General features: G+C 36.6%; 3 protein-coding genes and 1 pseudogene across 3 annotated transcripts; all 4 read left to right on the forward strand.

Moving 5' to 3' along the window:
- Nucleotides 1-1,439: 1,439 nt before the first annotated feature.
- On the forward strand, nucleotides 1,440-2,935 carry LOC104767233 (uncharacterized). The gene has a single exon (XM_087503148.1). It carries the CDS (start codon nucleotides 1,677-1,679, stop codon nucleotides 2,652-2,654), a length of 978 nt encoding a protein of 325 aa, XP_087359274.1. The 5' UTR covers nucleotides 1,440-1,676; the 3' UTR covers nucleotides 2,655-2,935.
- Nucleotides 2,936-7,280: 4,345 nt separating this feature from the next.
- Nucleotides 7,281-9,847, forward strand: LOC104768224 (uncharacterized). The gene is made up of 5 exons (XM_010492148.1): nucleotides 7,281-7,535; nucleotides 7,680-8,531; nucleotides 8,727-8,960; nucleotides 9,390-9,602; nucleotides 9,701-9,847. The coding sequence occupies exons 1-5, from the start codon at nucleotides 7,281-7,283 to the stop codon at nucleotides 9,845-9,847; spliced, it is 1,701 nt and encodes a 566-aa protein (XP_010490450.1).
- Nucleotides 9,848-21,005: 11,158 nt separating this feature from the next.
- LOC104767234 (uncharacterized) lies at nucleotides 21,006-22,330 on the forward strand. Its single transcript, XM_019241127.2, has one exon. The coding sequence runs from the start codon at nucleotides 21,216-21,218 to the stop codon at nucleotides 22,194-22,196; it is 981 nt and encodes a 326-aa protein (XP_019096672.1). The 5' UTR covers nucleotides 21,006-21,215; the 3' UTR covers nucleotides 22,197-22,330.
- Nucleotides 22,331-23,243: 913 nt separating this feature from the next.
- LOC147920972 (uncharacterized) lies at nucleotides 23,244-27,988 on the forward strand (annotated as a pseudogene).
- Nucleotides 27,989-27,998: the final 10 nt, after the last annotated feature.

Raw genomic sequence — 27,998 nt, forward strand, 5'->3', positions numbered from 1 at the left:
CTACAACAATTGGTGTTAAACTTGAACTGTTTCTATAGAAAGCAAACCAAGATAATAATTATAAATCAAAAAGGAAGAACCAATCATAAATGTCTTTAACCAATGTCGGCTTAACTAGGAGCAGTGCGACCGTCTCGAATACATAAATTAAAATGGCATATATACGTATAGAGGCACAAAAAAAAAATTTATAAATTAAGAGGACATAAAAAAAAATTGTAAGTTAGAAAGGGACACAAAAAAAAAATTTATAAACTTAATAGACCCAAAAAAAATCAGTAAGTTTTTCTATAAGTTAAGAGGCATTTTTTTTAATTTACCCATAAGCATGTAATATGTTTAAGCTTTAACGCGTGTTTTTTGTTGTCGGGATCCGGCGTCACCGCGTCACTTCTTGAGGATAAGACTAAAAAAAAAAACTTCTCTCGATTTTATTTTGACATTGACAACCGGTTTAGGTTACTATCATGATATAATCAAACAAACTTCAATGTGGATTTTGGTTTGGCCAATATCTTTAAACCAAAAATAAAACCTACACTGTTATTAAAATGTGGATGTTATGGATAATATTGTTATTATATTGATGATCAATAATTATAGAATCATTAGTGTTCTAAAATACCTGCTCTATTAGTTACACTCTATTGTGTATATATATTTCTATATCTTGTCTTGTATCTTACGAAATACATCAATGAAAATAAGTTAATCTAAGCGATGCAACATGTTATTTGCATACGTAATGAAAAAGTATAAGTTGTAATTTATTTGCAAAAACTATGGATGATACGTAAATTCTTAATTAAAGTTGATAAAAACTGCAATATATACTATGTTAAATAATTTACGTAACCTTTTCTAAAAATAGAGATTAGATTTAAAGAAAAGAAAGGTTAGATTGATGAAGGAGGAAGATCCACAAGAAGAAATGGTTTGCTTGATTTGCAAGTGCTCTCTTTTTTGTTTTTGATTTGTTTCAATCATTTAGAAATTTGCGACATTGTTAACAGCGTTTGAAGCTCTGATTCTTATGTGTTTGGGGAAAAAAAATGCTGAATGTGATGAAGGATTACTTCAACATTTAGTTATAGTTTTTAATTGACCGGACAGTTTATATGACTTGTTCGTTTTTTGAGATGAGCATTTACTGTATTATATTGGTGTATTGAATCCTTTATCAATCTAATAACATATATATGTAAGTGGATGTTGATGTTTCATCTTTTAACACGGTGTCTTGACCGTTTCAATGCAACACGGATAGACATAGATGATAGATGTCATGAAGTGGTTGTTGATCACGTACATTTGAATGGCAACTTGCAACGTTTAATATGTCATACCTCTTGTTTTCTCTATTTAACATCTTCAGTTATGTCATGTCGCGGTCAGGAAGTCATCATTTAGACTTTTCATCCATGCATTAAATAGTTTCTTTGTTTGATTTTGGATTTAATATAGTCGGGGGTTCTGTGGACTTGGACTATGTCAAATGGATGACAAGAATCTCCATAACGGAAGCTACCCCGAGATACAAGCCAAAGGCCCTGTCCTCCATAGATTAGTAGTATATAATCACTAAACAGATCGGTTTTATATTATAAACCCTCACTACTATTACCAAAAACCAACAGCCAAGAGCTTATTTTGTTTCATTTGTCTTATTGAAACCCATGGGTCGATTTGCGTTCTTGAATGTTCTAAAGGAGGTTGCGGGTATTCTAAATGAATCCCGCAAACTGTTCCTCAAGAACAAAACGTTGATGTTCTCAGTTTTGGTATTCGCCATCCTACTCAATTGTTTAGTTTTCTTGTTTAACATCTTTGTCATCGAACCAGAGATCATGAACTTGATGGCCGAATCAAGATTGTTGCCAACGACAGATCCAAGCACCCCGGAATATGCGGCATGTATCATGAGGATCTTTGCGGACGTTCGCCAAATTGTGGCTTCTTCATACATCCTCACGGCCGTCTCCTCCATCATCAACATCTTTTCTGTTATAGTCATCGTCCACGCATCGGCTCTTACTCTTAAAGATGAAAACATCAAGATCAAAGATTTTACTGTTCTGAGCCTTAAATCTTGGAAGGGACCTCTTGTGACGTATTTCTACATTGCTCTTTTCAGTCTTGGCTATTGGCTCCTTCTTTTTATACTCCTTTTTCCAATCCTTTTATCCTCTACATCAGTATCAGATATAGGTTCCTTGGCAGTCAAGTCTGGTGCTTTATTCATTATATTCGCTGTCTTTCAGTCCTACTTAGCTATCGTTTGGAACTTATCTATGGTCATATCGGTACTAGAGGAAAGTTATGGGATCCAAGCTTTGGGGAAAGCTGCAAAGATTGTGAAAGGGATGAAGACAAAACTGTTTCTCTTGAATATCTTCTTTGGTTTATTGGCATTCGGATTAGCTCAAAGCTTGCAGGTGATTATCAATTCGAGAAGATCGCTCTCGCTTACCGTAACCACCGGTTTCGTCCTTGTGTGTTTGGTCTTTGTGTGTTTGGCCTTTGTCGTGAGGATGTTTCAGCTTGTGGCTTACACCGTTGCCTACTTCCAATGTAAGAGGTCCCAAGGCAAAGACGTTGAGTCGCTGACGGATGTGGAATATACGAAATTGTCTTCCACTGCTCTCATGGGATGATTGCCTTCGATATCTTAGGAGAAGGGCATACGTGAATTGTTTGTCTTTAAAATGTTGTAAAGTTCACCATGGATTTGGTAAATTATTTTGAATAATTCAAAGGTTCGTTAGAATATGTATATTTTGTTTTAATGTTTTGTTATATATATTTAGACAAGATATAGAGTTCTTTATGTATCCAGTATCCATTTCGATAGAAATGAGGAAAATAATAGAGTAGAACAATTGTTTTTTTTTTTCTGTTTGGAGTGCAATATAATAAAAAAGATCCTTAATAAAAACTAAAGGAACAGATTTCTCTGTTGAATAAAAAGATCAAACCAAAATAATAAATTTAAAAAAGTACCAAGGGAAAAGTCTAGGGGGATGTATCAGGATTACGCTAGCTCCTAATCTCTTTATCAAGAAAAACAAACAAACAAAATAACTGTTTTTTATTAAAAATACAAACTTATATAAACGTCGCTGGGGGACATGAAATATACAAAATTGTCTTCCACTACTCTCATGGGAGGATTGCCTTGAATATTGCAATATAAAATATACGTGGATTGTTTGCGGATTGTTTTTTTGTCTTAAGAATGTTGAAGTTCACCACGGATTTGCTAAATTATTTTGAATAATCAGAAGGTTTTTTTTTTCTTTTTTTTTGAAAAACGATTTTCTATTAAATGCCAACGGAAAAGAAAATATTACAAAAGTCTAGCCTGACTTTAGTGAATTTAAAAGGCCGAAGCCCACCGGCAATGAAAAAAATATAGTAAAAAGATTTTAGTTTTGAACCTATATGTAGTGGGTACCCTACGCGATGGAATGGTAAAAATCACTTGTGGAGAAGTAGATGATTAAGAATTATGACGAAGAGAACCAGAGTTGGAGCATCAATGAAGCTATGGAGGAACGTACTTGCATCTCTATAGGATGCAATTCGGTTTCTGATGGTTGAGTCTATGAGTCAGAGGATGCAGTCAACATATCTGAAGTTTTGGGGGTGAAGGCAATTGTGTCTGTCATCCCACAGTGCACATATTCAGTTTTTGGGTAGAGTAATAATCAAAGTTTTGGTTGTATATATATATTTATTTAGTTTTGAACTTTGGGTGTATGAATAATATACAGCAAGGTATTCTTGTTTTTTATGTACCATGCCGCATATGAATGTAAATATATTAGAAAATGAAAGTCTTTGAAATTACAGAGATTAGACCTATGGCTCTTGATACCTAGCCGAAAAAAGAAAGAATTAAAAACAAGGCAACGATAACAAAGAAGACACAAACATGAGATCATCTAAGCCAAAGAAGCATCCAAAGTAATTTTCTTGTCTTTTCGAAGAGAATGTGTTGCGGATCTCACGATCAATGAGCTTAAAAGTGGTGAGGTGTGGCAGTGATTGGTGATTGTGGAAGCCGTTGTTCCATTTCGATCAAAATGAGAAAAGCACTATACTACAACAATTGGTTTTAACGCTTAAGTGTTTTTGTAGAATCAAACCAAAATAATAATATAACTAGAAAAAGAAGGAAGAACAAATCACAAAGGGATTTTGGCCAAAAATGTCATTTTTCTCGAAAAAACTTCTCAAAAATGCTATTTTTCTTATTCCTTATGAGAAATACCATTTATTCACAAGAGGGAGAGATGTAAGAAGATTAAATTAACTTTGGCCTATTAACTGAGAAATGTGCATTAATCTACACTATTAATCTTAAACAAATAATATCAAAAATAAAACAGATTTGAGAGGAAACAAAGAAATTATTGGTTTTGTGGTTGCGTTTCATTGAGAACAATGTTGACGACGAACAAAAATGTCTGGTCCACCGGATCGGGTCCACAGGATCTGCTCCACTGAATCTTGTCCATCGAATCTGGTCTACAGGATCTGCTCCACTGGATCTTGTCCATCGAATCTGGTCCACAGGATCTGCTCCACTGAATCTTGCCCATTGGATCTAGTCCATCTACATAAATTTTGTTGTCGATAGTGTAACCTGTCTAGATCGTGAATGACGTCTTCTATAGGTGCATCACTTATTTCATCTTCTGGTCGAACAATTCTGGTTTCAAAAAATCTGCAGAATGGACAAAATTAGTTAGTAAAATGGACAAGTTTGGTTTATTGGTTATAGTCCATCGAGAGAGAAAAGACAAAACCTGGTTGGAAAGTAAATTTGGTCAATCGGTGATGCAATACACATCCTTGAATGAAGTATAAGACATGAAACATATAAGATGGACAACATATTAGGAAACAGAAGAATGAACATGATATCATAATTAGTCCATCGGACGAGTTATTCATGTGATGGACAAAATAACGGTAGACGAGTTGGTACGTAGTAGATCTGGTCCATCAAAAACTTACATGGTGGGTTCCGAGAAGAGAGCCCTTGTTTGCGTTCCGATCCTAGGTCTTTTGTCCTCTGTTGCAGGCACAATAATTTTTTTGAGACTGTTGAAAGACAAAATTGAAGAATTGGGCAAAACCCTAATAATGGGAATTGGAAGTACAAAACAATTCATGGTGAATCATACCTTGACTTGACACATGAATTTCGATTCACACATGGATCATCTCCAGTCTAGACAGAGGCATCTTCAGCCTCGATGGAAGCATCTCTGGCTTCAAGAGAACCATCTCGAATCTTGACAGCAACATATACAGCGTCGTCAAGACCAACAGATGAAATGGTTTGGTTGTCGGCGGCGAGTAATTCTATGGTCACATATGGAAGAGACGAAGATAGGGTTTGGTAGAAGAAACTAAAAAGTCTCGCTGCGTTTAATTTTGATGTCTTTTGTTTAATAAAAAATATGTTTCATTTACACAAGGACAAAAATGTCTTTTTGAGTTAGGCTTATGGCAACCGGGAAAAGAAGAAAACAAAAGTGGCATTAGTGAAACTTTTATTGGAATATATATTTACATATTTATGTTATATTGTAATATGTCTAATATAGTTTAGGAAGTTATATAACTTGGTCCTCAAGCCTAGTATATTCGTGGTTCTCTTTGTATATATACGGGTTGTAATTGTTCAAGATCAATAACTGATAATAGGATTTTCACCCAGGGTATCAATTCCCTATGCAGTTGTAGTACAAAGGGTTATCAATCCAAATGGTTGATATGCTAGTAGATAAGATATGATCAGAACAGACAAGTCAAGCCAATCAATAGTTGGGGTTTGATCTAACAATCCTAAAATAATTAAAAGAAAATAAATAATCAAGAACCACACGACCTAAGTACTCGATGCGAGCATTCGAGTACATGATCGGGTGGAGTGATCGGGTAAAGAAGAAGAGCTCGAAGATGTACACGAAGCTGGTGATCAAGTACCAGTTCGGGTATAGGGTCGAGTTATGAATAAAAACGTAAACAATCAAGATGCGAAAGCTCATAAGGATGGGGTAATGTCCTACATGCCTCAAGCAAATATTCCCTAGACAATGAATCTCTAAAACCTTGTTAAAACACTCTCGTGATAGAAACAATCAACCTTGATCACTTCCCTACCCAACTCTCGTTGGAGAAACATGACCAAGCAGGCAATACAAACCGATTCATTATTGTCAATAAACTCCTTACACATCTAAAATCTTAGGCTAAGTGAGTAAATCTCTAGCATTGATTGATTCAAGCATTTCAACAATATCTCTCGATGGCAAAACACCCAAGATCTACTCTCAACCTCTCGGTCTGAAAATAGCATTAAGAACACCAATCTGGAAAGGAATTTATATAACATATACAATCAAGCTAAGACATCCTAACCGATCAAGAACACATATTTGTCTATCCCATCCCTAGAAACTTTGTTCACTACTCATATCTCATTGCATAAAGCATAAAAACACATATAAACGAAAATGGCATTGTATTGAAAATAGAAATAGAGTAGAAGAGTACATAATCGAAATCTAGAAGAATAGCAAAAAGAAAATGAAAATAAATCCTAACAAAGTGGAAAAAAAGTTTGGATCGCTCAGTTTCTCTCCCAGAAGCTCTCGCTCTCTGTTCTGAGGGTATGCGGCGTGCTAGGGCGAGAGGAAGAAGAGGGGGAGGTTTATATATGGAAACCCTTCAAACCTAGCTGCCCAGTCCTGCCCGAGGGACTGCTCGAGGCGGTGCTCGAGGATGAGGTCGGGTTACTCCTCGGATAGGTCTTCGGGTTGTTTTTACTGCCTTTGGATCCTCTTCGATCAGGTTGAGGTTCGGACTGTTCTTCTTGCTCCATAGCTCTTTCGGGTACATGCTCATATTTGACCTTGTTTCTCCCCATTTTAGGCTCTAAAGCACCTGTTTTCATCCAAAATTTACAAATGCAAGAATGCAACACCCTAAATGGCTTACAAATTGCTAAGGTTAGGGTATTTATAATGCAAAATAAGGACAAAAAGGATGCCTAAAACATGTAAATTAGAGAGTTATCAATAACACAAATATTCTCTTTACCTAGCAATCTCAAGTTTAACATGGTATCAGAGCAAAACACTTAAATCTAGTTTTCTCGTTTTCTTGCTCTAGTTTCTTTCGTCTCTTTTTTTGTCTCCGATTTCTGTTTTTGTTACTCTCTTGTTTCTCTCGTTTCGTTTGGTCTTTGTCTTCGATCGATCACGATGACAGAAGAAAAAGGAATTGTTTCAAAGGCCTCTGACTCCACCATAGTCATGCCTTATACTTTGTCCTCGGCTGATAACCCTGGCTCTATGATATCTTCGGTCATGTTGACAGGAGATAATTATTCTGAGTGGGCTACAGAGATGTTTAATGCTCTGCGGGCCAAGAGTAAGATCAGTTTTATTGATGGATCGATCAGTAAACCACGTGAGGATAGTTCTGAGTTGGAGTCATGGGCAAGTGTGAATTCGAAGGTAGTTCGCTGCTTGCGCACATCGATCACTTCGCGTGTTAGATCTACGATGTCTTTTATTGATGATGCAGCAGATTTGTGAGAAAATTTGAAGAGTCGTTTCTCTGTTGGAAACAAGGTTCGAATACATCAACTTGTGTGTCAGCTTGCTTCCTGCAAACAAGAAGGACAATCCATCATGGATTATTACGGACGTCTCGTGAATTTGTGGGACGAGCTTCAAAGGTATCGCCAGCTCCCGGTGTGTACGTGTGGTGCTGCTGTGAAGATTGCGAAATATCGTGAAGAGGAGAGGGTTCATCAGTTCGCCATGGAACTTGATGAATCCCGTTTTGGCAATGTTATTTGTCATATTGTTGATGCAGACCCACTACCGGATTTGGCACAAACGTATGCAAAGGCTGTTCGTGAGGAGCAGAGACAAACTGCAAAGAAGAAAGAGCAACCAGCTCGACAAGAATCTCAACAACCAGCTTCAGTTTCAGCCTCTGTTGGGAACGAGGTCGTGGAGGTTTCTGGTTTTGCAACACGTTCTAGTTCCTCAAATTTCTCTCAAGGAAACAACAGGAACAGAGAATGTTCGCTGCTCTGTTCTCGCTGTGGAAGAGCAGGGCATGAAAAACATTTCTGTTGGGAAATCATTGGATATCCTGAATGGTGGTCAGATCAAAACAAAGGAAGTCGTCCGACGGGTCGTGGTGGTCGCGGTTCGATTTTAGGGGGAGCTGGTCGTGGTAACCATTTTTCTGGCCGTGGTCGTGGTTATGCGACGGTCGCGCATTCTACAAGTCCACATGCCTCCACCTATCCCAGTTTTACACCAGAACAGTGGCAAGCAATAAGCACGATAGCATCAGAGAAATCCATCTATAGTTCGAACAAGCTTTCTGGTAAGTTATTTTCTGGTAAGATACACGAGGAACTCATTCTTGATACCGGAGCATCGCATCATATGGTCGGGCATCTTAAGTTGCTCGTCGATGTAAAGTCTACTCCGGTTTGCTCTGTTGGTTTTGCCGATCGAAGCTAAACAGTTTCGAAAAACATGGGGGTGTTTCGAGTTTCAGAATGACTTACTCTCCATAATGTTTTATATGTTCCAAATTTAAACTATTCACTGATTTCTGTCTCAAAGTTGGTAAAGCAGATTGGTGGTATTGCGTTGTTTACTGATACATTGTTTGTTTTGCAGGACCGTTTTTCGAAGACTCTGATTGGAGTCGGAGAAGAACGTGATGGGGTCTACTTTGTTACGGATGTGAATGTTGTGCGTGTGAACAAAGCTGAAGCAAGGTGGGATTCTACTTTGTGGCATCATCGGCTAGGGCATCCTGCATTTTCAGTTTTATCTAAATTAACTACAAGTTTTGGTGTTTTAAATTTGGCTAGTTCTGGTCCTTGTGACGTTTGTTTTAGAGCTAAGCAGGCAAGAGAAATTTTTTCTGATAGTTATAATAAAGCAAAGGAATGTTTTTCGTTGATCCATGTTGATGTTTGGGGTCCATATCGAGTTTCGGCTTCTTGTGGAGCTGTATATTTTTTTACTATCGTTGATGATTTCTCTAGAGCGGTGTGGACACACCTTTTGCTAGAAAAATCAGAAGTTCGCCATGTTCTTTAGAATTTTTGTGCCTATACAGAATGGCAGTTTAATAAACCTGTCCGCATAGTCTGGAGTGACAACGGTACTGAGTTTTTGTGCCTTACAAAGTATTTTAAGAGCAAAGGAATCGTTCATCAAACGTCATGCGTGGCTACTCCGCAACAAAATGGACGGGTGGAACGGAAACATCGTCATATTTTGAATGTTGCTCGGTCCCTTCTATTTCAAGCTAGTCTCCCGATTTCGTTTTAGGGAGAAGCTATTCTGGCCGCCACATATCTCATTAATCGCACTCCTACGAAGGTTCTTCAAAACAGGACTCCGTATGAGCTTCTTTATGGGGAAAAACCTTCCTATGACCATATCAAAGTGTTTGGAGCGTCTTGTTATACACATAGGCGTGATCGGGATAAGGACAAATTCGGAGAGCGGATTCGCAAATGTATTTTGTGGGCTATCCTTTTGGTAAGAAGGGCTGGAAATTATATGATCTTGACACCAACAAGTTTTTCGTATCCCGTGATGTGATTTTTCAAGAAGATCAGTTTCCGTTTGCTTTACAGACTGGAGATCCTCAATCAACGAAACTATATTTAACTAATAATGCTGTTGATGATGATTGGTTGGTCCATCTTGCTCCTACGCCTGTTGACAGGGGGAGTAACATTGCTGTTCGCGATCAACATGCGGTGAGTGAGACTATTCCATGACCTACTGATGATGAGTCTACTTCTCATAATTCTCCTGTGACGGTGTCACGGGAAATAACTGAGCCTACACCTGCGGTCCGCGAAGACATGGTTCCTACTGAAAATACTGTTGTGTCATCTTCTAGTGATGAGGAGTTAGGTCGAGGCCGGCGCCAAAAGTTTCAGTTTGTTCGGTTACATGATTATGTCACCTACTCCACTCATTGTCTTCCCGCACCCCATCACGATTCACCCGACTTCATTTCAGGTTCTTCGTCTACGGTCCAAGGTACACATACTCCATATCCTCTCACAAACTATATCTTTGATGAAAATTTTTCTCCTGTCCATCGAGTGTTTTTAGCGGCAGTTATGGATGGTGTTGAACCAACTTCGTTTAAGCAAGCAATGCAAGATCCTCGTTGGACTAATGCTTGTGGTACCGAGATTACAGCTATGGAAGATAGTGGTACGTGGAGCATTGTCAATTTACCTCCTGGAAAATTTGCTATCGACAATAAGTGGGTTTTCAAAATTAAATATAATGTCGATGGTTCCTTAGAACGTTTCAAAGCTAGATTGGTCGCTTGTGGTAATCGTCAAGTAGAACGTGAAGATTATAATGAGACATTTGCCCCGGTTGTGAAAATGACTATTGTTCGTAGTTTACTCCGACTTGTTGCAGCTAAAAATTGGGAAGCTCATCAGATGAACGTACACAATGCGTTTTTACACAGTGATCTCGACAAAGAAGTTTATATGAAGCTTCCCGTGGTTTTTCGTCATTCGGCTCCAAATAAAGTTTGTCGTCTTCATAAGTCTTTGTATGGGCTTAAGCAAGCTCCGCGTTGCTGGTTTGCCAAGCTTACTAATGCGTTGATACGGTTTGGTTTTGTTGAATCGTATGAGGATTATTCTCTTTTTACCTACTCCAAGAATGGTGTTGAGATTTGTGTTCTTATATACGTTTATGATTTGTTGGTTTGTGGGAACCATTCTCACATGCTCAAGCGGTTTAAAGAGTATTTGGGTCGTTGTTTTCACATGAAAGATTTGGGTAAGGCAAAATATTTTCTTGGGATTGAGATTGCTCAGAGTTCTGAGGGTATATATATGTCCCACCAGAAGTATGTTCTCGACATTGTGTCCGAAGTCGGTCTCCTTGGTTGTCAGCCATCCTTGATACCAATGGAAGAGAATCATAAAATGGGTCTGAGTAAGAGTGATTTTATTCCCAATCCAGAGGTGTATAGACGTTTGGTAGGGCGTCTTATTTATCTCCTCACTACACGACCGTAATTGTCTTTCTCTGTTCAGCTTCTTTACCAGTTCATGAAGGCTCCACGAGTTGATCATTTGGAAGCAGCGATGCGTGTTGTGAGGTATTTAAAGGGTACTCCGGGTCAAGGCATTCTTTTAAGTTCCGATCCGGATTTAACTCTCGCATCGTATTGTGATTCAGACTATAACTCTTGTCTTCTTACACGTCGTTCGTTAAGTGGCTTTATCATGTTTTTAGGTGGTTCACCTATTTCTTGGAAAACTAAGAAGCAAGACAAGGTGTCTCATTCCTCTGCAGAAACCGAGTATTGTTCCATGTGAAATGCATTGACGGAAGTTTTATGGCTTCAGAAACTGTTTGTCCAGCCGGTTCGTTTGTTTTGTGACAGTCAGGCCGCTATCCATATCTCGTCTAATCCGGTGTTTCATGAGCGTACTAAACATATTGAGTCTGATTGTCATGCTGTTCGGGATGCAGTTCAAGATGGTACACTAACAATGGTGTATGTTGGTACTGAAGATCAAATTGCGGATATTTTTGCCAGGCTTTAGAACATGTTCCATTTGAGAGGCTATCATCTAAGTTGGGCATTTGTGATCTTCATGCTCTAATTTGAGGGGAAGTATTGGAATATATATTTACATATTTATGTTATATTGTAATATTGTCTAATATAGTTTAGGAAGTTATATAACTTGGTCTTCAAGCCTAGTATATTCGTGGTTCTCTTTGTATATATACGAGCGAGTTGTAATTGTTCAAGATCAATAACACAAATATTCTGTTTATCTAGCAATCTCAAGTTTGACAACTTTGACACTGTACATGGCACTCTTGCTAAATTTCTCAATCACAAATGTCTTTAACGCTTAAGAGTTTTGCTAAATTTCTCAATCACAAATGTCTTTAACGCTTAAGTGTTTTTGTTTTGACTTGTTGTCGAGACTCTAGCGTCACCGTGTCACTTCTTTGAGGATAAGACTCAATGTATGTCGGTAATTTTCTCGATTTATTTTGACATATTCCGAGCTGAAAACATGTTTATTTTACTAGTCTATCATAAAATAATTAAACAAAAATTATCCGAAAGCAAATCTTCAATGTGGATTTTGGTTTGGTGAATATATTTTAAAAATCAACCTAATATTTATTTGCAACCTATTTTATCTTGAAACCAGAAATAAAACTACATTGTTCTTATATGGATGCTAATTTCATTATAGGATCATTAGAGTGTTCTAGAATATTTGCTCTCCAACTTAAACTTTTTCTCTACACATCATATTTTTAAGCATTTCATAATTTTGTAAATTTTATAAAATTTATTTTAATAAAACTAACAGAGGTCTAACTTTTTTTTATAGTGATTTACACTTACACAGTTACACCCAAAAACGTTTGCCAAAAAAACATAGTTTCACCTATAGGTGTACTTGTTGAGTTATTTTCCCACTATTCAGAACAATTTTGAAATTTTTCTCCTTGAAATTGTGGAGTAATAATCATATATATATATATATATATATATATATATATATATATAAATACAATCACTCCTTATTGGTCCATTTGGTATCTCATTTAAAAATATAATATTTCTTTTTAACTAAACAAAAATGTAACATATTTAATCATACATTAATTCATACCTTAAATACACACTTTACTGCTAAATTGTAACTGAAATTACATAAATTGTGAATTGACTATTTTTTTCTTCATTCATTTTCAATTAAACACACTATAAATTATAATTACAACTCCTCTAATTTAATTACTTTAAAAATATAACGTACATCATTTTTTAGCCTATAAATAACCATTTTCACATCTTTCTCCACCATATCTCAAATCCTAAATCTTTCTTTACTTTTTATATGTTCTTTTATGGTTGAAAGCTCAATTAAGATATCATTATAAGAGTTTGATTATATATTTGGGTTAATAAATATTTTACATTGTTTTTAGTTTTTTTTTTTTTTGTTTTTTTGTAGTTTTTCCTTTCTTCTTTGTTTTATTATAATTTTCTAATGTAAAAATACATATGTATAACAAAATTTTGATGGCTAATGGATAGAATAAAATTAATTTCTCGATACATATACAAAAATATAGATTTTTATCATTTAATCATATGAAACTATGAAAAATGATCAATTATTTACAAAGCAGTTAAACATTTTTAATATATCTTTAATCATATTTTAGTATATCAATTTCAAATCCACGTCGCGTCAGCTACTTTCTATATCGACGGTTGTGTAGATTTGGATGTCAAATGGACGACAAGAATCTTCATAACCGAAGCTACCTAGAGGTACAAGCCAAAGACGTTTTCCTCCTTAGAAAACTAGCTGGTCAATCAATGCATCTTATGGATTTGATCTTATACTTATATATAATCACTAAGCAGATGGGTTTGATCTTATAAAACCCTAACTACCTTTAACAAAAACCAGTAGCCAAGAGCTTTTGTCATTTTCGTTTTTCAAAACCCATGGATCAATTTATTTTCTTAATGGTCGTAATGGAGGTTGTGGGTACTCTAAATGATTAAAGAATGTTTGATTATCAAACTAAGTTAAAAAGGGGAGGATAAAGATGTTTGATCTTTTGAGTCTAAAATATGATGCAATATGCAGTAGGATTTAAAACGCAGTCATCAAGAGAGAGATTGAAGATGTTGTGCTCACTGATTTTAAAAGATGCATCAATTATAGAACATAATCATCTAGGGAGAGATTGATGATGCAGAGCAGACTAGTTTTAAGAAGTGCATAGATTATAAAACTCAATCACCAAGAGAGAGATTGAAGGTGTATATGTTGACTCAGTTTTATAACCTGTCTGAAACATATCATGGGATTGCTACTAAACCAGGATGTCATACAACTGTTGGATATATGAGACAACAAGATAGAATCATCACAAGATGTCTCATAGATGGTGTGAAGACAATGAGCAGAACTAACAAAGATGCTAAGGGGTTAAGAACATGACACAGCGGGGATAAAAACATTTGCAAAGTTCTGAAGTAGTACAAGAGGTAGTACAAGAAGTCGAACTGTGTGACTACCTTGAAGAGATGGAATACAGAAGCTTGGGAATGACTTAGGCAAGCCAAGAGGGTGAGATATATCAGAAGATGTATGAAACGTCTGAAGTAGTTCTTGTACTAGTTCCGATGTTAATACAGGAAGTAGTACAAGAAGCTAAATTGAAGAGTTTGAGTACATAAGCTTAGGTTCGACTTGGACAAGCCAAGTGGCGGCTGCTTAGCTGGATGAACATCTTGAATGGAAGATTCAAGATGAGATCATGAATAGAAACTTTCCTTATCCAAAAAGAAAAAGGAAAGTTCTCAATTTCCTATTTTTGTATAATAGGAAAGTTGTCAACCCTAGGGGTTGGGCAATTGATATAAATACCAAGAGGGCGTTTCATGAAGACCTGCGCGCTTCAAAGTATTCTCAAGAGATGCACACAAGATGTGTGGTATCACCCCATCAATAAGATAGAGAGATCTTTTGATGGTTTATTCATCTAGAAAAGAATGATAGGCATAGTAGTGCTTGTATCATATGCAGTTGTAATTGTTATCTTGTTCTAGTAAATTTTTTCTAGACTAGGTCCCGGGGGATGTAGGGAAAACCGAACCCTGTTAACAAAGCTTGCCTTATTTACTTTATGCTCATACATACACAAAACCGATCATAACTAAAATTAGCCACAAATATGCGTTTTCATATTCCTCTTCAATCTTTTCATTGGTTTATTGTCATTTGGATTAGTAAAATTCTTCTGGCTGATCGACTGGAGTAGTTCATTCCCCGTGACCTTAACCTACAGTTTGGTCCTTGTGAGTTCCGTCTTTCTGGTGAAGATGTTTCAGCTTGTGACTTATACAATTACCTATTTCCAATGAAAGAGCCTCCACGGGAAAGACGCTGAGTCGTTGAATATTTCACTACTCTCATAGGAGGATTGCCCTTAATATTTCAATATAAGTACTACAACTGGTTTTAGTTGGATTGAAGTTCTATAGAATGAAAACCAAAATAATAATTAGAAAAAGAAGGAAGAACAAATAACAAATTGTTATAAATGTGTGTTTGATAAATATAAATATAAATAATAAAAAAAATTTATACTTCTAAAAGGATTGGGATACTGAATAAAAGAGAAACGAGAGAAAGAATTTTTACTTCTTCTATAATTGAAGTTTGTAAATTGTATTGATGTGTTTACAACGATCAGATTCGATCGTTTATATAAAAGTAAAAAAGTAAGTTACTATGTGTGCATAGTGACGGTAGACTCCACACAAAATAATGAACAACGAAAGATTTTAATCATGAGTTTGTTGCATTGCCTCTTTTACTGACTTTCACAACACTCCTCCTTGGAGACCAGTGTCACTATGTCTCTTGCGTAATTTCTCTGTTGTCTCTTTAAAAACTTTTCTAAGAAAACCCAATGAGAAAAACCTTAGTAAGGTAAAAAGAGTACAACCTCGCAAGCTCCCCCTTGAGTGACCAGTATCTCATCTTACAAGTCTTGTTAACGACGTATTCCAATATTACGAACATGTTTCCTGAACATAGTCGTGGGTAATGATTTCGTGAAGAGATCTACAGAATTCTCGGATGATCAAACATATCTTTATTCAATGTCTTTATTCCTCACGAGTTCTTGGATATATGGAAAGAACTTTGAAGGTATATGTTTGGTTATATCACTTTTGATAGACCCTTCCTTTGTCTGAGCAGGTATGTGAGACGTGGAATCATGGCAATGAGAAGGATGATGGTTTAGGGTCTTGATTGTGTGTTGATGTTTACAAGTTGTAGTGTTGTTGGAACCTAGTATAGAGATATGCTAGGTTGTTGGATATAATGGTTAGGAATGTTTTTGTATTGATGATAGGTTGGCGATGGTTATGTTGTTGGTATATTTCTGTTGTGCATATTGGTTGTTGTTGTTTGATGATGATTTGTGGTTTGGTAGATTTAATTAAGTATTATGGAGTGATTAATTATGCAATTATTAATATAAAAAACGGGTCGGGTTGTTTCACACTGCTATATCATGGCGTTCTGAGAAGCAGACACTCGTAGCTACTTCTTCGAATCATGCTGAAATTATCGCAATTCATGAAGCAAGTAGAGAATGTGTATGGCTAAGGTCAATAAGTCGACACATTAAATCAAGTAGCAGAATTCGTCAGAATACAGAGCCAACTATCCTATATGAAGACAATGCTGCATGTGTGGAATGGAGAAAAGTTATCATTGTTTAAGCCTGCAAGAGGACTTCGACAAGGTGATCCTCTGTCACTTTATCTGTTTGTATTGTGCATGGAAAGACTATGTCACCAAATTGAATTATCTATAGTGGCCAAGGAGTGGAAGCCTATTAGTTTATTTTACAGGGGGTTATTGGATCCTTGATTTTAATGGATTTAGAAATTCAAGTTAAATCATGTGTTATTCAATCATTGATTTTCAAATCTTTATTAAAATTATGTGTTATTGGATCTATGAATTCTAAATCCTAATTAAAATCACCCTTTATTCATTATTAAAGATTTGAGTATGGATTTGATTTCATATTGGATTTGGATGGATTTGAAAATATGTTTTAGTTATAAATATAGAGATTGAAATCCTTGGTCTCCACCTAGTTATTTGGGTGGATTTGAAAAAAAAAACTACGTAATAGCACCATACTAGAAGACAAGATCATGAAAGAAAGAATGACATAATAATAAAAAAGCAGAAAGGGTGTTCATGCACGATACGTAATATCAAACCAACTACAGAAGACAAAAAATCATGAAGCACCTAGTAAAAATAATTCAACATATAACGATACCAAAAGAAAAAATTCAACTTATAAAGAGAAAGCAGAAAGGGTGTTCCCCTAATAATAATTAGCAGTCCATCACATTACGCTTAATCCAACCATAACGCTCATCAGTGGACATGCTAACAAAGACTTCTTTCATTCCTAATTGGTGAATCACTTTGACTGCGTCGTAACGAACGTTTTTTTCCAAATTAGGAACTTCTTTGATAGCTTCCCATACATTATTTCTTTTCTTCTCGACCTCTCTTTGTTCAGCTTATCTTTGTTGTCTTGTTTCTCTTTGTTGTATTAGATCGAAGAGTTTATGAGTTACTGTTGTCAATGAATTCATCTCAGCATGGACATCTTTTGAACCTTCAGATTGACTTGATGGTTCACTTACATTGTTAGTATTGCTTCTATGCTTCTTTCTTAAAGGTAGATTGGCTAGAGAGCCCCTTGCATTGCTGCATACAAAATACAAAGGTTTTTCATGGTCTTCCTCGACATCCATAGAAAAATCTTCAGTAGAACTTGTTTGCTTTTTTCCTGCAGTTCCACTTGTTTGAGCATCCGTACCATCACCTGAGAATGCTACATGAAATATTATTTTTATAATAACTATTTTTTTTTAATAAATTTTGAATTCTAGTCTTTAGGATTTTCAAATCCACTTTCTTTGACTTTCATATCCACATTATTTGATTTTCAAATCCATATTATTTGATTTTAAAAACCATGGATTCCATGTGGATTTCCAAATCTTATAAGCATTTCAAATCCATTAAAATCAAGGATCCATTAAAATTGATCAAATCCATTTCAAATAGTTATTGTCTTTGCCAAAGCATTTGTAGCACAAGTACGGTGATAAAGAAAGTGTTGGAAAGGTTTTGCATAGCCTTGGAAGAGAAACTAGTTTTGATAACTCAAATATATTTTTCTCAGATAATGTCCATCAAGATTTGGTAAAACATATAATCGATGAGAGCGAAATTAAAGTTACACTAGACCTGGGGAAATATTTAGGAATGCCAAAATTGCAGAAGGCATATATAAGATGGGACATTCTGATGAGACTTTCCACCCGAAAGCCTCCATTCGTCTAACTTTTCATTAGTTGGGTCGCCTCAGTTACCTTCTTAGCTAGATCTTTGATAAAACGAACTCGGTCTCTACATTTCCCATTCCCTCTAAAAAAATTCTCACACCGCCATTTCTATCCCCACCATACAGACATTGTAAACCATATCTAAAGGCTTCCTTCTATTTCTAGATCATCCACCAAATTCTCATAAATCCACTCCAACAACGACATCGCAAAGAAAGATTGTAGTCTCCTCCGAGGAACTATTATGTTCCACACACCAAATATTGCAGGATAATACCAGAGGAAATGAATAATCGTCTCTTCCTCACTCTTACACACTTGACATATGTCGGAATCACAGAGATGTCTTTGATTCTCTCGGCATTCGTCATGATTTTTTGCTTGACTACTAACCAGAGGAATGCACATACCCTATACTCGCACATACATATTCCCAATACTTAGTCTTGGAGACTCAAATCTAGTTAACATCGAGTATGTCGACCATAACGTAAAACAACCAGAGGATGTGAATAATCGTCTCTTCCCCACTTTTACACACTTGACATATGCCGGAATCACAAAGATGTCTTTGATTTCTCTCAGCATTCGTCATGTTTTTTGCTGGACTACTAACCAGAGGAATGCACGTACCCTATACTCGCACATACATATTCCCCATAATTATTCTTGGAGACTCAAATCTAGTTACATCGAGTATGTCGGCCACACCATAAAACAACCATCTACTTGTTCCCCCTAAGACATTATGTCTGTCTCTCCCATGAAATTATCTAACACCACCACGGACAATCTCATTCCCTCAATGGTAGAAACATAGGGTAAAGTACGATGCAACTCACAACCGGTACCCTCGCACCATAAATCCATAGCTAACGTCTCCAGCTTGACATCCGACAGGTCCCCTATGGTTAGCTTCGTCAACGGTTTATTAGAAAGCCAATTATCCCTCCACAAGCGGATTTTCTTCCCATCCCCGGATACCCAACTCAATTCGGATAACACCACTCCCTCATCCCCAATATGACACTTCTCCAGGTAAAGGACCAGCTACTATTTAATACCATCCAGGTTTTATCTTGGACCTCCCCCACTTCATATTTATGTGTTAAGATCTTGGCCCAAAGACTCTCACGGTCATGTAAAAGTCTTCATCCTACTTTCCCAAACAAGGCTTTATTCATTGGCTTTACTGTTTGGATCCCCAAACCACCTTCTAGCTTAGGTGAACAAACTCGATTCCAAGATATAAAGTGTTGTTTCTTCTTTCCTATAGGACTTCCCCACAAGAATGATCTTGACACTTTATCGAGTTCGTCCAAAATACTCGCTGGTGGAGAGATTGTGTTCATCGAATGAACCAGAATTGATGAAAAACCCGCTTTAGTTAAGGTTAACCGGCCCACAATACTTAGGACGCGGCCCGTTCATCCCGACAACCCAAAGCAACCTTTGCTAGGACCTCTCCAAACATGTCTTTGTTCATTCGCTTTTAGAATATTGGCATTCCCAAATATTTCTCCAAGTCAAGTGTAGCTTTAATTCCGCTCTCATCGCTTATTAGTTTTACCAAATCTTGATGGACATTATCCAAGAAAAAACATCTTCGACTTATCCAAACTAAATTTCTCTCTTGAGACTATTCAAAACATTTCCAACACTTTCCTTATCACTCAAACTTGTGCTACAGATGCTTCGACAAAGGGAATAAGATCATCTGCAAAGTAGATATGAGACAACTTCGGACCACCGCGAGATAGACCAATAGACTTCCACTCCTTGGCCGCTATAGATATTTTGATTTGGTGACATAGTCTCTCCAAGCACAATACAAACAGATAAAGCGAGAACGGTCATCTTGTCAAAGTCCTCTCGCAGGCTTAAACAATTATGACTTTTCTCTATTCCACAACAGATTTATGGAAGGGTCAGTCACGCACTGCATAATTCAACAAATCCATGCGTTAGGAAGCATAGATGTTTGAAGAGTATCCTCCAAAAAATCACATCTTATATGATCATATGCCTTCTCTAAATTGGGAAAAGTCTTTGATTAAGGCAAGTCGCTCTGATAACGCTTAAACCACCGCTTTAACCGCCTAAACTTGCATATATATATATATATATATATATATATATATATATTTAAGTATATTTTATCAGTTTTCAATTTTCAACTATGTTTTATCTTCATATACATATGTTTTAAACGTTCATATATAGTTTGATATAAATTAAAGATTTTTTTTTTTTAATTGTCCTTTCTAATAGATATTTTATGTATAATTGTTTCTAATGTCTTGTGTTATAATTGTTTAAACCACTTAAAACCGCCTACACCTTGACGAAATATAAGAAAAAACTATACAGAATATTGAATAGTATTAGTAACACATAATGTAAGAAAACAAGAGTGTTTGGCAATAGAGTAGTATTAGTAATAAATATGTTAGAAAAAAAATGTAAGTTTGTCACATAAGCAACAATAACTTTCTTTTAATTTATAGAAATGTGGAAATTTATTGATTAAGTGATAGAAAATGTAGTATACATAAAAATAAGTAATGAAAAGGCATAAAGTAAATGACCATGAGTTATATAATTACATATAAATATATAATTAAAATACATAGAATGCTGACTACGATGAAGGATTAATTTAAAATTAAGTTATAGTTTTAATTTGATGGTATGTAAATAGATGTAGATTTTTCATTTCTTTACGCGGAGTCTTTGACCGTTTCAACACGAATAGATGAAAGTGATTGTTTGATCACGTACATTTGATGATGAAGGCAACTTGCAATGTTGAACATGTTATATACCTCTTGTTTTCTCTATTTAACATCGTTGGTTATGTCGCGGTCAGGAAATCATCATTTAGATTTTTCATCGATGAATTATATAGGGGGTTCCGTGACTTCCGTCGACTTCGACTCAGTCAAATGCATGACAAGAATCTCCATTACAGAGGCTACCCGTAGATACAAGCCAAAGAAACTTTCCTCCGTAGTAAAAAGTAACAATCAATCTGTGGTTAGTAGTATATATAAGCACTAGGCAGATGGGGTTTTATATTATAAACCCTCACTACCATTACCAAAAAAAACAACAGCCAAGAGCTTCTTTAATTTGTCTTTTTGAAACCCATGGGTCGATTTGCGTTCTTGAATGTTTTAAAGGAGGTTGCGGGTATTCTAAATGAGTCCTGCAAACTCTTTCTCAAGAACAAAAAGTTGATGTTCTCAGTTTTGGTATTACCCCTCTTACTCAATTGTTTAGCATTCTTGTTTAACGTCTTTGTCATCGAACCAGAGGTCATGAACGTGGTCGCCGAATCCAGTTTGTTGCCAACGATAGATCCAAGCACCCCGGAATATGCAGCCTGTCTTATGAAAATCTTTGCAGACGTTCGCCAATATGTGGGTTCTTCATACATCCTCACGGCCGTCTCCTCCATCATCAACATCTTTTCTGTTATAGTCATGGTCCACGCATCGGCTCTTACTCTTAAAGATGAAAACATCAAGATCAAAGACTTTACTGTTCTGAGCCTTAAATCTTGGAAGGGACCTCTTGTGACGTATTTCTACATTGCTCTTTTCAGTCTTGGCTATTGGTTACTCTTTTTTCTAGTCCTTTGTCCTCTCCTTTTATCTTCCTCTATGAGAATCTCTGATATCGGTTCCTTGGCAGTCAAGACTGGTGTTTTATTGATTATATTCGCTCTCTTTCAGTCCAACTTAGCTATCGTTTGGAACTTATCTATGGTCATATCGGTACTAGAGGAAAGTTATGGGATCCAAGCTTTGGGGAAAGCTGCAAAGATTGTGAAAGGGATGAAGACAAAACTGTTTCTCGTAAATATCTTCTTTGGTTTATTGGCATTAGGATTAGCTCAAATCTTGAGCCTGGTTATCAATTTGAGAAGATCGGTCTCGCTTACCGTAACCACCGGTTTCGTCTTTATGTGTTTGGTCTTTGTGTGTTTGGTCTTTGCGGTGAGGATGTTTATGCTTGTGACTTACACCGTTGCCTATTTCCAATGTAAGAGCTTCCAAGGCAAAGACGTTGAGTCGCTGACGGATGTGGAATATACGAATTTGTCCTCCACTGCTCTCATGGGATGATTGCCTTCGATATCTCAAGAGAAGGGCATCCATGATATCTAAATATACGTGAATTGTTTGTTTGCCTTAAGAATGTTGTAAAGTTCACCATGGTTTGGTAAATTATTTTGAATAATGAAAGGTTCGTTTATATATATAAGGTTTGTTATATAGACAATATATAGAGTTCTCTTTGTATCCATTTTGATCAAAATGAGAAAGATACTAGCGTAAAACTATTGTTTTTTTCTGTTTGGAGTGCAATATAATAGAAAGTCCTTTCATAAAGATTTCTCTGTTGAATAAAAAGATCAAACCAAAATAATTAAAAAATTTCTAAAAAAACAAGGGCAAAGTCTAGGGATGTACATGATCACGCTCCTAATCTCTTTTTCAAGAAAAACAAACAAACACGAAAACTGTTTTTCTTATTAAAAATGTAAACTTATAGATCAAGTGATGTTTTGATAAGACTTTGCCCTTTGGTATTATTTTACTAATCTCCAAGACCTCCTACAAAAGTAGTTTCAAAGTAGATGAGTCTGATATTTTTTTTTTTTTTTTTCTCAAAATTCAAAATTAATTCTACTTATTGTACATATATAAACCTCTCTTTTTTGGTGATTAATTAATTTAACATTTTTATCACAAGTATAAGTATATTTTACTTTACTTAGCTTAGAATTACTTTTACTAAGTTAAAATAAATACAGGTACAATGTATATAAGGAGTAGCTTGTGCAACATTTTACAGTTAATGAGAATAAGAAAAATCTTTTCACTCTCTCTCTTCAGTTCAAGCTCTCTCTCTCTCTAGTTCATCGTCATTTCATGATTCAGTTACAAGAATCTTGATATGGTATCAGAGCTTCCACGATTCGATTGACCATGAGCGTTTCTTCGTTTGAGCTTATTCTCATTCATCTTTTCACTTTTCTTTTGGATCTTTCAAATCGTCTTTCGTTTCTCGTCTCTACGATTCTTCGATTCGTGTTCGCAAGCGAGCTTTGATCTTCGTTTTTTTTCCCTTTATCTCTTTGATTCAATCTTTGGGTTATTTCAATTGCAATGGTGGCGAATCTTCCGCGAACGGCGATTTCTCCTAATCGTAATCAATCCTCATCATCGATTATTCCGAATCGTACAGATCTTTATGCAAGTCCTTATTCTCTGTTAAGTACAGATCATGCTGGGTTACAGATAGTCAGGGATCGAATTGATGCGGGAGCTGAGTTTCATTCCTGGAAACGATCTGTGAGGATGGCTTTGAATGTCAGAAACAAATTGGGATTCATTGACGGTACAATCTCTAAACCTCCTTTAGATCATCCAGATTCAGATGCTTGGTCTAGAGTTAATGATATCGTAATCACCTGGTTGATCGGTTCTGTTTCAAAGAAGATAGGCCAAAGTCTCTTGTATATGTCTACTGCTGAAAAAGTTTGGAAGAATTTGATTTCGCGTTATAAGCAAGATGATGCTCCGCGTGTGTATGAGATAGAACAGAGACCAGGAAGTATTCAACAAGGTGCTATGGATGTTAGTGAATATTATACGGAACTTGTTACTCTATGGGAGGAGTATACAAATTATGTTGAACTTCCTGTTTGCACTTGTGGACGTTGTGAATGTAATGCTGCGGTTTTATGGGAACAATTGCAACAACGCAGCAGAGTTACTAAGTTTCTAATGGGGCTTAATGATAGTTATGAGCAAACTAGAAGGCAATTCTCATGTTAAAGCCGATACCTAATATTGAAGAAGCTTACAACATTGTTGCACAAGATGAGAGACAACGTGTTGTGAAGCCGGTTATTAAGACTGAGAGTGTTGCGTTTCAGGCTACGAGTTCTTTTGAAGATAATCAGTCGTATATGCATAATCAGATGGAGTTTGCTGCTGCTTATAATACTTATCGCCCCAGAGGTAACAGACCTTTGTGTATGCACTGTGGGAAGCTTGGCCATACAGTTCAAACATGTTTCAAGTTTCATGGGTATCCTCATGGTTACAAACCTCCGAGTTCGATGAACACAGGAACCTCAGGTACTAAGAGTTTCTATCCTCCACGAGGTCCCATAGCATCTAACACGAGGCCAATCCAACCACATTCTGGGTCACAAATGAATTTTGGATCGCAACAAAGAACTGTTGCAAATGTGTTTACTGAGCTACCTGCTGCTAATCAACAACAATCTGCTATGCCATATTATCCTTCTCCAGCTATTAGTGCTGTGAATCTCGATGTCAGCAAGTTGACTCAAGAACAAGTTCAAACGTTGATCGGTCAATTAATTTCTCATGCTCGAGGACCAGTCTCTCAGATTCCAAGTTCAACTTCAGAGCTTCCAGCTACTTCTACTCAGGCCACTGTCTCTGAACATGGTGTCATGGCTGTCCAATCGTCTTCTAGTAAAGTCTTTACTATATCCACAAATCTCTGTTTTGAAAATGAAATTTTCACTTATCAACATCATTGTCTTTCTTCTCTACAACATGCATTGCCCAATGGTTCTTGGATAATTGATACTGGTGCTACAAGTCATGTCTGCTTTGATATATCAAAATTTAGGGAGACATTCTTAGTTTTAGAAATCACAATAGCTTTGCCTAATCGTAGTAAACTTGATATTACTCATGTAGGTATGATACAATTGTCTGATTCGTTAATTCTCTATAATGTTCTTTATTTACCAACATTTCGATTCAATTTGATTAGTGTAGGTACATTTTTACATGATAATAATTGCTCTGTTCATTTTTACCCTACTGCATGTTTTCTTCAGGAGTTTTCTCAGAGATGGATGATTGGGAGTGGTAGACTCTTCCGCAATCTATACATTCTCAATGATCACTCACACTCTCAATCTACACCTACTGAGTCTCCTGCTAGCTTACAGTTTTGTGGATCCTTGTCTACTGATGACAGTCTATGGCATCAACACTTAGGCCATCCGTCAGTTGCCAAGTTACAGAGTCTTTCTGGTACATTGTCCTTATCTAAATCTGTTGTCCAAAGTCATAGTCATTGTCATATCTTTCCATTAGCTAAACAAAAGCGTCTGTCATTTCCTTTTAATAATAACATGTCTTCCTCACCATTTGATCTAGTTCACTTGGATATATGGGGACTGTTTTCTGTTGAGTTTGTAGATGGTTATAAGTACTTTCTTACTATTGTTGATGATTGTAGTAGAGTCACTTGGATTTACATGTTACGAAATAAAAATGATGTTACAACAAATTTTCCTGTTTTTCTTTCGTTAGTTTCTACTCAATATCAAACAAAAGTCAAGGCTATTAGAACTGATAATGCACCTGAGTTAGGTTCTACTTCTCTAGTACAAGAACATGGTCTTATTCATTACTTCTGATGTCCTTATACACCTCAACAAAATTCAGTTGTTGAAAGGAAACATCAACATCTCTTAAATATGGCTAGGGCTTTACTTTTTCAATCTCATATACCACTAGTCTACTGGAGTGATTGTGTTTTAAATTCTGCATTCATCATTAATAGAATACCTTCTGCTCTTTTAGATAATATGTCACCATATGAGAAGCTGATGCATAAGAAACCACAATATACTGCATTAAGAACTTTTGGCTGTCTTTGTTATGCTAGCACTCTTCCTGTTGATCGAACTAAGTTTACCCCTATGGCTCAATCTTGTGTTTTCTTAGGTTATCCTTTAGGGTACAAAGGTTATAAAGTGTTAGATTTAGCAACAAATAAAATTTCAATAAATAGGAATGTAGTTTTTCATGAAATTGTATTTCCCTTTTTAAAACAAGAACAATTCCAACCAGGTTTTTCTCTCATATGATTCTACCTACTTTGCATGTCTCCATTACTTGTCATAATGATGCATTATCTCCTGTTTTTCCATCGACAGCCTATCCCTCTGCATCTGCATCTGATCGTGTTACAATTCCATCATTTGTTGCAACTAGTTCAATTGCTTCATCTTCGACATTAATATCTAGGGTGAATCAATCTGTGACAACTGAAACTGCTAATGTCTCTTTACCTAGTGGTAGATCTAAGCGTCAGACTAAAGCACCGAGTTACATATTTGATTACCACTATGCATTAGCATCTTTTTCTCCGTCTTTACCATCCAATCATACCACTCCATATCCATTATCTTCTGTTCTTTCCTATGATCGCTTCAATCCACATTACTGTTCCTACATCTTTTCTTATTCGGTTGAGACTGAACCAAAGACTTTTAAGCAAGCCATGGCCTCTGAGAAGTGGACAGGAGCTTGTAATGAGGAGCTGTTTGCTATGGAGCTGAATGGTACATGGACTGTTGTTTCTCTACCACCTGGAAAGAATGTAGTGGGTTGCAAGTGGGTGTTCACAATCAAGTACAATTCGGATGGTATTGTCGAGCGTTACAAGGCTCGACTGGTTGCAAAAGGTTACACACAACAAGAGGGGGTTGATTATGATGAGACTTTTTCCCCTGTACCTAAACTGACGAGTGTAAAGCTGTTGTTAGATTTGGCAGCTAAAGGGGGATGGAAATTAACACAAATGGATGTCTCTAATGCCTTCTTGCACAGTGAGCTTGAAGAGGAAATCTATATGAGTCTTCCACAAGGTTACACTCCAGGTAACATGGACTCTCTTCCCCCTAATCCGGTTTGCAGATTGCACAAATCGATATATGGTTTAAAGCAAGCATCTAGGCAATGGAACAAGCTTTTTACTTCTGTTCTGGTTGGTGCTGGTTTTCTGCAATCTCCATCGGACACAACGTTGTTTGTGAAATATACGGCTACTAGTTTCATTGCTGTCGTGGTTTATGTGGATGACATAGCCATAGTTAGTAATAATGACAAGGACCTTGATGATCTTAAGCAAGTGTTGCGTACTGCTTTCAAGATCAAAGATCTCGGACCCCTCAGATTTTTTTCTTGGCTTGGAGATTGACAGGACATCTAAGGGTATCTCGGTTTGTCAGCGCAAGTATACATTGGATTTACTCGAGGATACTGGACTTTTGGCTTGTCAACCTGCTAATGTGCCTATGGATCCTTATGTGACGCTCACTAAAGATACTGGTACGCCTATGGTCTCTGCAACACCGTATAGAGAACTGATTGGCCGTCTCTTGTATCTGACTATTACGAGACCGGACATAGCTTATGCAGTACATACCTTGAGTCAATTCTTGCAGTTTCCCACAGACGTTCATATGCAGGCTGCTATGAGGATTCTCAAGTATCTTAAAGGTAGTCCAGGACAGGGTTTATTCTACTCGGCAACTAATGATACTTGTATCAATGCCTTTGCTGATGATGACTGGGGAACATGTCTTGATTCGCGTCGCTCTGTTTCTGGTATTTGCATCTATGTTGGTCGCTCTTTGATATCTTGGAAATCTAAGAAGCAAAAGGTGGCTAGTAGAAGCAGTACCGAAGCTGAATACAGAAGCTTAGTTGATGCTACATGTGAGATACTCTGGATACAGAAGCTTCTCAAGGACTTTCATGCTCCGGTTTCCCAAGTGGCCAAACTGTTATATGATAACAAGTCGGCCATCTATATTGCTACGAACCCTGTGTTTCACGAGCGTACTAAGCACATTGACATTGACTGTCATGTGACGAGGGATCAGATTAAGCTTGACAACCTCAAGGCTCTTCATGTTTCGAGTGAGAATCAGTTGGCGGATATATTGACTAAACCGCTACATCCGAAGCCTTTTCATTTTCTACTTGGTCGCATGTCATTATCAAACCTTTATAATCCTTCCTCTGTTTCAGATTCAAAGGTTTGTGGGGGTGTATCACAAGTATAAGTATATTTTA

This window comes from Camelina sativa, chromosome 19, assembly GCF_030686135.1.
Source record: "Camelina sativa cultivar CO46 ecotype springtype chromosome 19, ASM3068613v1".
In the NCBI taxonomy this organism is placed as follows: domain Eukaryota; kingdom Viridiplantae; phylum Streptophyta; class Magnoliopsida; order Brassicales; family Brassicaceae; genus Camelina; species Camelina sativa.

Bases quoted from the DNA above. Each gene is read 5' to 3' on its own strand.
- LOC104767233 (XM_087503148.1), top strand. From the start codon at position 1,677: ATGGGTCGATTTGCGTTCTTGAATGTTCTAAAGGAGGTTGCGGGTATT.
- LOC104768224 (XM_010492148.1), top strand. From the start codon at position 7,281: ATGACAGAAGAAAAAGGAATTGTTTCAAAGGCCTCTGACTCCACCATA. The intron at 7,536-7,679 runs GTAGTTCGCTGC...CTTGTGTGTCAG, and splicing joins GGGCAAGTGTGAATTCGAAG to CTTGCTTCCTGCAAACAAGA. The intron at 8,961-9,389 runs GCAAGAGAAATT...ATTTCGTTTTAG, and splicing joins TTTGTTTTAGAGCTAAGCAG to GGAGAAGCTATTCTGGCCGC.
- LOC104767234 (XM_019241127.2), top strand. From the start codon at position 21,216: ATGGGTCGATTTGCGTTCTTGAATGTTTTAAAGGAGGTTGCGGGTATT.